The sequence below is a fragment of the Rhinolophus ferrumequinum genome, chromosome 17 (assembly GCF_004115265.2).
Source record: "Rhinolophus ferrumequinum isolate MPI-CBG mRhiFer1 chromosome 17, mRhiFer1_v1.p, whole genome shotgun sequence".
In the NCBI taxonomy this organism is placed as follows: domain Eukaryota; kingdom Metazoa; phylum Chordata; class Mammalia; order Chiroptera; family Rhinolophidae; genus Rhinolophus; species Rhinolophus ferrumequinum.
In genome coordinates, this window is record NC_046300.1 from 12,926,831 (window position 1) to 12,941,173 (window position 14,343).

General features: G+C 50.3%; 1 protein-coding gene across 6 annotated transcripts in view; it reads right to left on the reverse strand.

Moving 5' to 3' along the window:
* MYRIP (myosin VIIA and Rab interacting protein) overlaps positions 1–14,343 on the reverse strand; it is a 237,073-nt gene that overhangs the window by 39,486 nt on the left and 183,244 nt on the right. For 5 of the 6 annotated variants that reach the window (XM_033133115.1, XM_033133109.1, XM_033133111.1 and 2 more), the window contains 2 exons: positions 6,897–7,050; positions 611–1,248 (listed from right to left, as the gene is read on the reverse strand). In XM_033133115.1, the coding sequence (XP_032989006.1) occupies positions 611–1,248; positions 6,897–7,050 (792 nt within the window). The remainder of the gene's footprint in view (positions 1–610; positions 1,249–6,896; positions 7,051–14,343) is intronic. The other variant, XM_033133112.1, reaches the window with a different exon arrangement.

The following is a 14,343-nucleotide window of genomic DNA, read 5'->3' on the forward strand; positions in this document are numbered from 1 at the left end:
TCATGCTGTGTCTGGGACACAGCTCAGCTCTTTATAAACAAGATCATTTTCACTCATCTCAACCATTCTTTGAAGTGGGTGCGAATGTTATTTCCACTATGTGGATGAGGAAGCTGAGACCTGGAGGGATGGCTGCCTTGCCCACGGTCACACAGCTGTTTTTGAACCCAGGAAGGCTGACTCTAGACCCCATGCCCTTAAGCCTAAGCCAGTGGCCCTCAAACTTGAACGCACAGCAGAATCACCAGGCGAGCTTAGTACGTGAGAGATGCCGGGCCCCATTCCCGGGGTTTCTGATTGAGCAGATCTGGGGCGGGGCCTGAGAAGCTGCATTTCTAACAAGTTCCCTGGTTGTGCTGATGGTGCTGGCCGGGGGCCACACTGTGCAAATCCACTTTGAACTTGAAGTTCTCACGTCTAAGAGGAAGGCGTGGAACCCCAGAGAGTTGGTGTGATCCGTCTCGGTCACCCAGCTACTTGGCAGCAAAAGTCAAGATGAGAATGTGGGTCTGTGGATTCTTTACCTAGGGCTCCCTATGCCACTCGTGCGTGGAGGAGGGCACAGGCTACGGGAAAGTGTGTGTGCACGTGTACGCACCCATGTCATTACCTGACGTGTGTCCAGCTTCTGGGTTTGGGCGCCAGGGGAAAGCAGTTCCTTGCTTGGCTCCTCCGAGCCCACTCGGGCCCGTCTCCACCGCCTAGCCCTGCGGTCTGCAGCGTGGGGGGCCTCCTCAGGCTCACTGCTGTCCGAGGTCTCCCTGCTGGCTGCCTGAGGGTTGAAGTTCACGTCCAGCTCTCCCTGTAAGCGTATCTTCTCAGCTGCAGGGGGCCTGGGGGCCTTCCTCTGCAACCAGGACAGTCTGGCCCGCCGGCCAGCTTCCCGGGAGGAGCCTGCCGACGAGGTCTCCGAGTCAGAGCATGTGGCCTCGGGGTTGGGGGAGAGCCTGGAGGAGGCAGAGGTGGCTGAGGGCCCTTGGTCCAAGCCTTGCGCCTGTGCAGGCTGAGGCAGGAGGTTTCTGGACAGGCCCTGGGGCCGTGGGCACAGCCTGCTCAAGGCCTCCGTCCAGTCAAAATCTTCCTCGCTGTCAGAGCCCATCTCATCGTAGGCGGATGCCACGCTGGAGGCCGCCTCCAGGGCCTGAAACGTGCCACTCTTAGGTGTGGCCAGCAGGCGGGGAGCGGGCAGGGTGCCGTCCTTCAGGGCCATCCAGTTCCCATCGGGACTCTGCAAAACAGGGGCCAGGTCTGCAGGTGGGAGAGAGAGAGAAACCGGAGAGGGCTGTTACCACCTTAGAGCAAGGTGAGGTTGCCATCTGTCCCTTTCCCACGACTGGTTTCTGAGGGTCGTGGGGAGCAGCTGACTCTAGAAGTCCAGGGGGACACACCTAATTGGGGGGCAGGTTTCAAGGTCCTCAGGAAGTGCCTTGAGGCCTCACAGGTCCCCAGTGCTTCACGGATGGAGAGAAACTCAGAGATCTGACTCCGATTTAATGTCTACCTGAGCAGACGGTTACCTTAGTCTCCTGAGAATTGTCCCACTCCTGCCCCAGGTGGACGTGGGTGTAGAAGGGGAGAGGAGAAAGCTGCTGTTGGCAGCCCCAGGTTCTGGCTCTTTGAACTTGGGCCATGGTTTTGGCCTCTTAGCTTCTGTTTCTCCTGGTTGGATGGTAGATGATTCTACCACCTGCCCTGCTCTACAGCACAGGTCAAAATACCTGCCCTTGGCACTCTGACAAATCTCATACGAGCCTCGTGAGACGGCATGTGTGAAATAATAAGATGCATATGTATAAACACACACACACACACACACACACACACACACACTGGTCTCTGTCTCTGTGTCCTGCTAGTATTTGGCCTTTGACCCCTGTTCCTGACCTAGAACTCTTAAATTCCTTGGTCATTTTTGTTCTAATGAGGCAACCATGAGTGGCTCTGGGATGAGGGCTGGTCACGAGACAGACCGGGTCATGATTAGAAACTTAAAACTTTTAGCCCCCTTCCCGTATCCTTCAGAGAGGAGAGACGGGTTAGAAAATAAGTTAACAATGGGTGATGCCTACCTGATGAAGCCTCCATGAAAATACGCAAAGTTGGGGTTCAGAGAACCTCTGGGTTGGTGAGCGCATCCACGTGCCAGGAGGGTGGTGCACCCCAAGTCCACAGGGACAGAAGCTCCTGTGCTGGGGACCCTTGGGGCCCATCCTATGTGCCTCTTCACCTGGCTGCCCATCTGTAAGCTTTATCATATCCATTCTTATGTAACAAACCAGTAAACGTAGGCAAGTGTTTCTCTGAGATCTGTGAGCGGCTCTAGCAAATCACTGAACACAAGGAGTGGGTCACAGGAGCCCTGATTTATAACTGGTCGGCCAAAGTCCAGGTGACAACCTAGGACTTGCAATTGGTATCTGAAGTCATGCAGGGCTGGCTGAACCCTTACCGGTGAGATCTGCTGTTAACTCCGGGTAAGGAGTGTCAGAACTGAATTGAATTGTAGGACACCCAGCTGGTTGGTATGGAGCAAAACCTGGCACATCTGGTTACAGATGTGTTCTGTGAGAGCCGTGGAGGAAGAAGAGAGTTTTTTTCTGCTCAGTTTATTTTCAACTCAGGGCACATGCCTCATTCCGGAAAGAGCTCGAGGCAGAAAGAGGTCTGTATTTCCAACCTCATTTTACAGATGAGGAAAACAACGGTAACTAAGTCAAAGGTCACAATAACTAGTCAAAGGTCACAGAGCCCGTAACTGGTCGAGGTGGCACCGGCTGCATCTTTGTCCGACTCCAAGGCAGCTCCTGGTTAAGACAGGAAGCCCTCGGCCAGCTGTCAGGCACTGCGGGAGCAGGCTGGCGCGGGTCTCAGTCCGGGGTCATGGTCTGGACGGGCCTAAACTGGGCTCAGTTCTACCCAGAGCATCCGTGATGACTGGTGGCTAGGCCCCCAGCGGGGACCAGCATGCCAGAGGTCAAAGTGGCTTTGTCTTGTTTTGGCTGAAGGCAAACAAAAAAAAATTTTCTGCCCATAGGCCCGGGGATGGGGAGTCAGAGGACCTGGCTGTCCTTCAGCTATGGGTACCTGGCCCAACACTGCGGCCTCTGGCATAGCAGCTGCCAACAGAGGCTGTTTTCCTGTATCAGGAATCTTGCAGGACTCCCTGGGGGTGAGCGATGGGGACCAGGGCTTTGGAGGCACCACTTCCTGGGACACCAGTGCCTGGGCTGGAGGCCTGCAGGGTCCCAACTCTGCTGTGACAGAATGCCAGGCAGGGTCCTGCCAGATGCTCTGACACTGGTCCCCCGAGGCACCTTAGGCCTTCTCTTCTGGAGGAGCCGGCTACTCTGTTCTCCGAGCTTTGCTGAAAACCTTCATTCTTTAACTCTTAAACTCCATTATGGTTTATTTTTCGGTTGTCCACCCTGCCCCCAACCCCGACGGTGAACTCCTTGAAGGCAGGGCCCCCTCTTCTTCGCTGCTGTACCCCGAGCCCCCAGCCAGTTCTGGAACCCATCCTGGGCTTGTCAAAACTCCTCGTTAATGATCACAGGCCCACAGAGGCTGCAGAAGCAAGACTGGGCTCCCCTGTGCGGCTCTCAACGAGCCCCGCATCTGCAGCTTCTCTGAGGCCATGGGAGGAAGCCAGCGGGAAGACCCCTGCTGAAACCACTGGGGCCTGGCTCCAGGATGGACGTGGACCCACCTCCCACACCCACTACATGATAGGGGGGGATGCAGCCCACTGCCGGCTCCTCTCTCCCGTCTTGTACAACCCCAGGTTGCCACGTTCCTCTGGGGAAGCTAGGAGTTGGCCAACTTCTAGCTCAGCAAAAGCACAGATGTCTCCGTGAATACCCAACCCTCTGAAAACCTTGGCTGTCAAGCGGCATCGTCAGAACTGCTAAACACCACACCTGCGCTCCAATAGACGTTCCCTTTGTCCCCTGGGGACGCCCCCTGGGATCCGCCCTTCTCCTTCCTCCGCTTTCCCCACATTCCCACTCTTTCATGCGTGTGCAGACAATAGTGACTGAACAACTCAAGAGCAGGGACTGTCCCCTGATCGTTAGTTCTCAGCTGTGCATACAGTCGATACTCAGTCAAGGTCGAGAAAATGAAGATGGGTGTTGAGGGAATCCACCCACTGCTGTAAGCCCCGTCAAGACCGAGAGTGGAGGTGCTGTGCTCTACTCGGCCCGCAGTATTCCTCCAGCTGACCCCAGCTGTGGACTACCAGGCTCCAGAACCCCCTTTCCCCCCAAGGCAGAAACAGACCTGCCGAAAAGAGCCCAGTGGACATGAACCTTCTAAGATGACCTTCACCTCTGGGCCTCGTCTGTCCGACATTTCTGCTCTGCTGAGAACTAAGCCGTGATGCCTGGGAGTAATCTGCCTCCTGGAAACGTATCAGACCTCTGTCAGGACCGCTGGGGTTGGCCTGGGCATTTTACCACATCAAGGGCCGAGCAGTGCTCAGAAAAAACAGCCGTTTTCTACACAAGAGCTTTATTTATTGATTTTAAACAAAATTTTTAAAATCTTCACCCTGAGAGCTGCATGGATTTGGGGCAGTGTATGAAATCTTTTTTTTGTGTGTGTTTGATGTTGCTGAACTAAGTTTTATGTTCTTACACAACTGATGAATTACACGCGGATGTGTTATTTTACAGTGAATTACACACAAAGTCATGTTTTGAAAACCAAAATCCTCTGCCAATGTATCTGGCACGCTCCTAAATCAGTGGGGAACGATTTTGTGAAATTGAGTGTCTTTTAGAAATTTTTATAATACCTTTAAGTCTATCAGTTTGTACGTTTGAATTTAGAAATGCTGTTTTTATCCTTGTTCGTTTGTCTTTATGGTGCAGAGACACATTATCAGGCATGAGTTGAAAAAAATCTGCAAACTGGAGTCACTCTGTTTGTGTCTGAGGACCAGATATGCTCCCACGAGCGGGGGGATCTTGTCACTTACCCTCACTGCCCCTCAAGGTTTTTATCTGCCACACAAGATGACGACAGTAATCTGTGAAGGAATAAATACAATAGTGCCTGCAGGTGGACACTGTACATTGGAACGTGACTTTCCAAAGGTAGTTTTATTGTTTATTGAAGCTCTATTATATGATATTCTCATCTAAGGGTCCCTTCTCTGAAAATTTTCAATCCACGGTGACAGAGAAAGAAAACCTATGAATGAATGAATGAATATGGGTATGGATATGTTAGGCAGATACGGATGGGGTGGGGAGGGAAAGCTTATCTAGAAAGGACAAATGCACTTAAAACACAAAACCAAAAGCTACAGACATAAACAAAGAAAATTTCATGTGCTCACAGAATCTTTGCAGCTTCCACTGGTAGGCACTAAAAGGTTAACATGAAAACAGTCTCTTTTGGAAAATCTTTAGAATGACTGTGAAAAAATACTTAGTGTCTTTTTATTCTTTGCATTGTGATAACACTGGAATTTGCTTAAAGCTGTTAGTTAAATCTTTTCCCTTAGGGAGTGGAAGTGATAGCACAATCTTTAAAAACATCATATTTCTAAGATGAGTATTTTTGCTGCTAGCTTATTGTTTTTGTGGCTGAGGAAAGGGGTGTAGATCTGACAGATAACATGGGCTGAGAATATTTCACTGGTTTCTTCTTGTGAAGACACATATGCCTAGCTTCCATCATAAGTATGTGTTTCTAGGTGAGAAAGGAACTGACCTGTGTAGGGTGGGATGAGTATCTTTAACCCCACAATCATGAGGCACAACAGACCTACTTGGCCTGGGCACGGGGGATTCATAGTCCTTGCTGTCACTCACGTGGTTCCAGGCATCTTGCAGCTTTCTGATGGGTGACTTTGGGAAAGTGACTCAACTAATTTGAGACTCTTTGTTATGAGGGATTACATGACAGCTTTATAAAAGATACAGATGTTGAGTCTCTGGAGAGGTGTATTCAATTGCCCTATGTTGAGGCCAAGAGAATTAGCAGGAAGAGGGACCAGTCATGCCATCTTTTGGTGTGGCAGAGAAAAACTCATGTGCCCCGCCCTTTTCATGGTAGAGCCATGTTGCTGGGATACATTTGCTCAGCTTGGACTACATTTCCCAGACTCCCTTGCATCGAGGTGGAGCCATGTGACTAGTTCTTGCCCAGGGAATGAGTATGAAAATGCTTTGCATGCCATTTCACTGCTGAGGTGGTTAGGAAGCAGGGGCACTGACATTTCCATTCTCTCTTCCTCTATCTGCTGGCTGGAGGTGAATGACCCAGTGGAAAGCTCTAGAAAGTCCTAGAGAATCACAGAGCCACAAGGTAGAAGGAGCCTTGGGGTTCTGAAGGCCTCCCACAGCCAGGACACTGCATTGCACTGTTGTGTGATGAGAAGTAAAACTATTGCATTAAACCACCTCAATTGTTGGTTTACTTGTTATAGCAGTGAGTGCTGCCCTGACAAATATGTCAGGTTTCAGAAAGGACACTCTTACAACCAGACCGATGCTGGGACCCAAATCCCTTTGAACACTGACATACCACAGGTATGTCACTAGGTTGGATTAGTGTTCCTGGCCTCTATAAGACACACCCTCCTAATCCATAGACTGGTCGCTAGTCCTGTTTCCATCCATTCTCCCGGCATTTGAAGTAGGCTGTGCAGCCCAGCGAGTTTAACACACTTGCCCAGCTCTCAACAGGAAAACTGCCTAGGCAGAAAACACATTACATACTGCGTGCTGTGCTATAGGCTTCGTGACTCAGTGGCTCGGCTGCCCCAAATGGGCACACACCACTTGACTGATGGGAGGTAAAGCTGAGTGGCCATGTGATAGCCGAGAAGCCTCCGAACAGCACTTCTGAAACCCACAGACCAACTAGATGCTGCTTAAAACACTTACTTGTCTCATCCAGCCTGTCCACGCTCTTCCAGCTGGGCAACACCAACTCCTCCCTAGGCTGCTGGCCCTGGTCCCCTAGCTGCCTTGACGCAGCCTCCAGAGAAGGGGTTGTTAGGGCTTCTCCTTTGGTGAGTGAGAATGCAGACTGGAACTGCTGTGGAAAGAACAGAGGGGAAGGGGGGTCACTCAAATGGCATGGTTACTGGCATGGTAACTTCAGCTTTGGGGCTGACACTGCACAGCGTGGAGAAGATGTGTTGGACAGCATGGGCTGTTCTCATGTTCAGGATTAAAAGCTGAAAATAAGTACATAATGCATGAGATGGTAGAAAAGGTTCCTGATTATTCTGTTGCAAGCTGGCCAGGCCTTCTAGAAAGCATCATAGATGTAGTGGAAACAGACAGAGCCAATTCTCATTCAGCTCCTTTTTAGCCAACCATTCTCCAAGCCAGTATTTCTTAGGGCCACTTATGGATGATGAGAAATGAAAGCATCTTCCTCTCGAAGACTCCAAACCTGAGTTTCAGCAGTATAAACAGTAGGTGCAACGTAAATGCTATAACAGATAAATGAACCAAGAATTGTCAGTCCACAAGCCTAGAACTATTGCAGCATGTTCCCATTTAGCACCTGAATTAAAGAAAGAAAAATAAACTCTAACATTAGGAGAAGTGAGAGAAGTGATTTCAAATGACTGACAGAAAACATGTTTAAATTGTATCTCCTGTATGTATATAAATGTGTTACGAATATTATCTATAGTGAATTTGAAGCTTAAATGTTATAAAGAATTTCATCAAACAGAGACCAATTTTTTTCCTTTGTCGTTTAGTGAAGGAATTATCTTTTACTAGTGATTTATTTTGTTCTCTTTATATCGATAAGCCGAGAAGGGAAGGGCAAAGCCACTGGAAGCATCCATGACTGCAATATGAAATAAAGTACCCATCTCCATCTAACTCAGGCCCCGTAAGCAGTCTGTCTCCACCTGCTGGCGGACTTCAGTGCCAGCAGCCCCACCGCCTTCTCTCGTAAGGAGAAATGTGCTCACCCTACTTACTAACTGTCATCCTCTCCCACCACAGGTGCTAAGAATGGGAGACAAAAGGACAGTTGTGGGTAGGGCTGGAGCTGGACTCAGGCTTCAGCTGAACCTGGGCTCCAACATCCTCTCTGCTACAACACCTTGGCCAAGTGACTTAATTTCTTGAGATGTGCAAAATTAACCTTGCCCTGCACACTGTAAATGCATAATAAGTGGGAACTTAAAAAAGCTGTTTGAGAATAACAAAGACAAAGAGCAAATATCAGCACCAGGATATTTGGTGGGGGGGGCAACACTGAGCTTCATGACTGGTGTTTGGGGAGAGGACAATGCACTCGGCAGCCTCACCTCGAAGGATGGTTAGCCAGCGTGAGAAAAGACAGAGATAGCTGAGGATCAGGGTCCAGCATCCCATCATCACAGCCAGGGCCCAGGAACTCTCATACGTAGGGCGCTGGCACATTTTGTTGGAGAGGGTGGTACAGGCCAGTTCTGGTTCAGAAAGAGTCCTGGGAAACCTCTGCTGTTTTCCCCTCACCAGACCCTGGGGCCAATCTAGGAGGAAGATGGGTTTATAGAACAAATATGGACCCTCTAAACTGCAACCCCTCCAGGGTTGCAGCTTGCCGCTCACCCCTCTGATGACAGAAGAGAGCATGAGGGGCCCCGAGACCTGCCTTTCAATGTAGCGTCACAGGTCAACACGGCCCAGGGTGGATGAGCTCTCCCATCTTACCAACTTGATAAGATTCTGTGTATATTCAGTTTGAACAGGCCATGGTCTGTGAGAAACCCCCTTCCCCAAGCTGGGCTGGGGTCCTGGGCTCCCTCTAGGCTTATCTGTGCTACACTGCGTTCTCCTGCAAACATGTCTCTTGCCTGGTGTCCCCATGAGACTGTGAACAACTGAGGGCAGTCAAGGGCCTATTGACGGTGACACCCCCAGCCCTTGGCACAGGAACTGGTACGGAACTGGGAATAAATTAAGTGTTTGCTGTGGAGTGAATGTGACTTGGGGTGGGCTGCAGGCTGGGTTTTCAGAAGCGTCTGATTTGTTTTCTTTACTCATTTCTTGGATAAAATTAGGGAGCAAGAGAAAGAAATAAGAAGTCCACCATCATTCCCACTTACATCACGGAGAGCAAGGTCTTACTTGGAGGACAGCCAAGCTAACAGGCACACACAGCAGGTGGCTTGCAGCCGGGTGTCACTTCCTTCCCTCCCAAGGCATGGCAAGCACCAATCTGTCCCTAGGGCCCTGCACAGATTTGATGCTTGATAACATCCAAGGTGTTCACGGGGTTGGGTCTTCAGGGAGCCACCTAGGGTTTTGCTAAATCCTTGACAGATGACAAGTGGCTATCAGAGAAGACAGAGGTCAAGACTGATGGCCAACTGGCAAGTGAAGTTATTAAAAACGAAGGAAAAAATTCTTGTATGATGAACCCCCATGTATTCAGGGGGACATACTGTTGAGACTCCTCCCACGTGAACTGGCAAGAAGACTCCCCTTCTGCGTGATCACACACTTCCCACAGTCTGTTAGAGTCATACACCAACTTGTTTAATGTTTAAAAAAGGGGGAAATAATATTTAATTATTTTTTGATTTTGTAGTTTGTAGTTTGATTTTGTAGTGGCTCAAATGGTATGTACACGTGTGTCTCCAGGAGGTGGCTGGTGTCTATTTTTATGGGACAAAAATGCTCCCCAACGTACAAAAGCCAAGACCAAGAAATGAAAAGTCCCAACAGGGAAGACAGATGGGATCTGTGTTCTTCACGAGAGACTTAGGGATGCCAGGCTTTTATTTCAGGCAAGCCATTGTTTCACATTAGAAAAAAACTATACCCTGATAACCACAAAGGGCCTCAAAGAACTGTCTCCAACAGGTCTCAGGACACTGCTGGCCCGTAGTCTCCAGCCAGGGTGGAAAACTCCCCTTCTGAGACCCCAGACCTGGTTTCACTACAAATTCATTACAATGAACACGCTGCCCCGTAGGTGGCGCCACAACAACGCTTTTACGCACCAGTTAGTGCAAACTCGGTGGCTCCCTGGAAATGATGGGATAAGTTGATTATTTGCTGACAACCCTGGCTGGGCTCTCTATGCACACCCTTTCTTTCAGACCCACAGCCTCTGCTTTTCTTCCCTTCCTCTTACTCACTCTAGGGTCCATGAAAGCAGCAGCAAGGCTGGTGATGTCTGGAAGGGCTGGCCTGGGTTACAGAGTCTGCATGTTTATGCACAAGAGGTAGGCTGGGAATGGCTGGTGGAGCGCGCGGTCCAGGAATGTCAGCATGCCAGCAAAGCCTCACGAAGATGCACGTGAGAATTTGGGCTTTCAAACAGGCCCCGACTCTTAACTCTTCAGGCACTGAGTAATGAAATGGGTAGTGTGTCAGGGCGTGGGCCAGTGCCAGCTCCTCCTCCTGCTGTGTGGGATCTTGGGAAACTTCAGCTGTTCTAAGTCTCAGTTGCCTCATTAAGGGATCAGTGTCATTACTGGTACGTAGAAAGCACTCAGGAAATATTAGTCCGAACAAGAGCATTTAGGAAGCTCTATCGCGGAGCCAGTGCAATGTATCCATTCTCTCACTCAGTCTGATTGGGTGCGCAGGAGTAAACTGAGGCAGGGTTGAATAACTTGCCCAAAGCACGTGGGTGGTCGGGGGCGGATTGACCCTGGGTCTGTCTGGCTCCAAGCCCATGCTCTTCTCCGCCCTCTTGCTGCTGTGCCTGAGCCTTTCCTCAAAGCCAGGGGACCAAGCACTCCTGGATGACATGCTCCAACCCTGATAGCCCTGCCATCCACCGGCTCCGAGGCTCTGTGCACAACACAGAGTGTGATCGTCGGTTACCTTGGTTATACAGTTGTCCCTGAACACGGGGGCTGGGGATGCCGACCCTGCCATCAAAAACCCGTGTATAACTTTTGACTCCCCCAAAGCTGAACTCCTGATAGGCTGCTGTTGACTGGAAGCCTCAGTGATCACATAAACAGCCCACCGACACCTATGTTGTATGTTACATGTATTACATACTGTATCCTGACAATAAAGTAAATCAGGGAAAAGAACATGTTTTTAAGAACATCATAAGGAAAATACAGTGACAATATTTATTGAATAAGATCCACGTATAAGTGGACCTGCACAGTTCAAACCCGTGTTCTTCAAGGGTCAACTGTCCCTTCCTTTGCAGTCGCTGCATCCCCCGTGTTCTACCCATATGTCTTGGGTGGTGCTGGTGCTATGTTATCCTTCTCATCATGGCCGCCAGGCTCCCCGAGGCCCAGATCACGGCTTCCAAATAGTCTGCTGTCAAGGAGCCCACAACATGAAACAGGGAGAGGATGTTTTCCGCATCAAGGGTTTGGGCGCAAAGGGACCAGTAAGAGAGGTCAGATGAATCAACAACTGAGACGTAGCTTTGCTGTGTATTCGCAGCGTTAGGCATAGCCGCTAAACGCAATCCGATCATTATAATACTTTAGGTCTGTACTATAGTCAGCCACAGGAGAGAGCGAATGTGAGGGAGAAAATGACAGAGACACAAAGAGAAAAGACTGAGGAAAACAGAAAGCTTTAGAGCAGAGACAGAGAGAGAGAAAGAGAGAGAGTCAGGCAGGGACACGTCTTAGTCACTGGCTCTTGTTGTCACCGTATTTTCCATCAATACGATCACCTTATTATTACAGAGATGGCTTTTTGTATACACGCGCCCAAAGAGACAGGCCTTAAATGAATTATGACCCCTGAGCTAGTTAGTTCCTTTTAGGATATGGCATCTTAAGGCTTTGAAAGCCGGATTGCGCTGACCCCCCCCCCCCCCCAACTGGCAGAGAACCACATACAATAATGGAGGAAATTAAAAGAGAACAATCACACTGAAGTTTCTTTCAAGAGAATAGATGAGAAATCCTGGCCGAACGGGAATCAATGAAGCCTGGGTTTTGCAGCTAAGCCTGAGTGGCGTGGTCTGCAGCATTCTGGGATTCGGCGCAGTTATTCTCTGTGCCAGACCTGCCCAGGTTGTTAGAGAACCTAGGAAAAAGGAGAAAGCACTGCCAGGATGCCACAGTTTAAGGCCCTGCATGGCCCATACGTCAGGAGCCTCATCGGTGTCATAAAGAGGGCATCCTCAAGCCTGCAGCCTGGTGGCATCGTCTGGGAGCTTTCGGTCGGTACACGTATGCTCAGGCTCCACGCCAGACACCATGACCCAGAACCCGAGGGAGATCGGGCAGGTATGCTGAGTTGCATCCATTGTGAGCACAGCTCGTGGGAAGGCAGCACAGCCACCTTCCATGAGGTCCCCAAGAACCGAGACTTGGTCTGCTGCTTCGTGTCTAGGCTCTGGCCAGTGTCTGGGCACGTCTCTGCGTTATGCCCTCTGCCTTTCACTCCTTTATCTAGACCCCTAGACAAATAAACATTTCTGGGAAGATGGAAAGGTGCCACATCTGCACTGTTCCATGGAGCAGCCACCCGCCACAGGAACAGTTGAGCACCTGAAACACGGTCAGTGCAACCAAAGAACTGAATTTTTAATTTTATCTAATTTAAATTTAAATAGGCATGTGTGTCTCGTGGCCACCGAATTGGACAGTGCAACCTCTGAGCTGAAAGGGGTCTTAGCATTCACTGAGTCCACCAACCTCATTTTATAGAGGAAGAAGTTAGATCAAGGGCTTTGGAGCAGGAAAAAGGTATCTGATGTCCAGCCAGCAGACGTGTGGCCTTAGGTAAGTTATGTTAAAGCAGTTTTCTATCTATAAAATGGGTCCAATACTATGTGTCTCTCCACCTTGTGGTGAGAAGTAAAAGAAGTAACATGTGATGGGCACACGGGATGCCTTCTCCTTAACTGATAGTTTTCCTGCCCCTCCCCACAGGGGCCTCAGCAGCAGCTAGAGCTGTGGCCATCATGCTGCACAACCCCTGGGGGTGCCAATCACACTGTGTTCTAGGGGCTCCTGGAGCTGTACAATATGGTGGCTTTGGCAAGGGTCAGTCCTTCTCAGGTCCTAACTCCTGGATGTTGTCCTAGCAAAGGTGCCTTCATCACAGGGGACTAGGGTCAGCTACTGGGATAAAGCATCGGCTTAGCCCACGTAGGTGGGCCATGTGCCACCCCTCCAGGGCCCCAGGCTGGCCCTGCTATGGTGCTGGTTAGAGGGGAAGGGCTAGGGGTCCCGGCCAAGGGGCATGAGGCTGGGGAGTGTGACATCATACGGAAGTCTGAAGGCAAGAGAGGAGAGGACAGGACAGAGACAGGACGAACAGAGGAAGGGGTGAAATGTGGTGGGAAAGACGTCAGAGGCAAGGACGGGTCCAGTCACTTCCTGTGAGCCCCCAAGGGTGTCTACCTGTGGCTTGTCTTCCGGGGTGGTCAGTGTGGGCGCTGAGGGTCACCTCAGTCCGTCCTGTTAGTCTGTTGATATGGATGGTTGGAGACTAATGGGGACAGGATTCAAACAGTGGAAGTGCGCTGGCTTCCTCATCACTAGGACGGCTAGAACTTGGGGTAAGCCTTTCCAAGCAGACCACTAATCAGGAATCACTGGATTCCTATCACGAGGGCTGGGTAAGGTATAAGCTCTCCTCCGGATAATGTTTTTAAAAGCTCTAATCAGAGTACTTGTCTTTAAACCAAAACAGGAGCTAAAAATGGCCACTGATGAGAATCCTGGGGTTTTGATGGAACCCTAATCAACATGTTCTCCTTCCTCCACGGGCATCCTGGGAACCAGAAGGGAAGGAGTCCAGTCCTGACCATGACTGAGCCCCCACACATTCACACAGTCGGCCATCAGTGGGCCGCAGACCTGTATCTGCAGGGAGCCCACCATATAGCCAATGCTGCGCTGGCCCAAAGCCTGCACAAACGTGACCACTGACAATCAGGGGCTACTAACATTGGCTGCTCAAAGGGGCAAACTGTGCCAGGGACCCAGCTGGGTGCTGGGATTCTCTTTCTTTTCTTCCCACATTCAGGCTGCTTTGTTTGGGGCAGTTCCAATGAGTCCCAGCATGGATGGAGGAAGACAAAGCCGTCATGGCTCCTGACTGACATTGTTGAAAATAATATGCTGTTTACATATGGCAAATCACGGCACGGGGAGGACTCACAGGGAGAGGACAGGAAGGGACCTCCTTGATCAAGCATCCAAGTTAAGGATGAAGGTCGTGGTGACAGGAACCACCCAATGATCTCGTCCCTTCGGTGAGGTGCCCAGGCCACATGACCCGGGGGTTTAGGTGTTATGCCGGGAGGAGTGCTCATGCAAAGAGTGTATCACGTGAGCTATTTCCCAAACTATAACCTCAAAGTTCTCTCCCAGCCCCTCCCACAAAGGCGGACTCGTGCCGGGGAAGTGGACATAGCTTGCAAAGT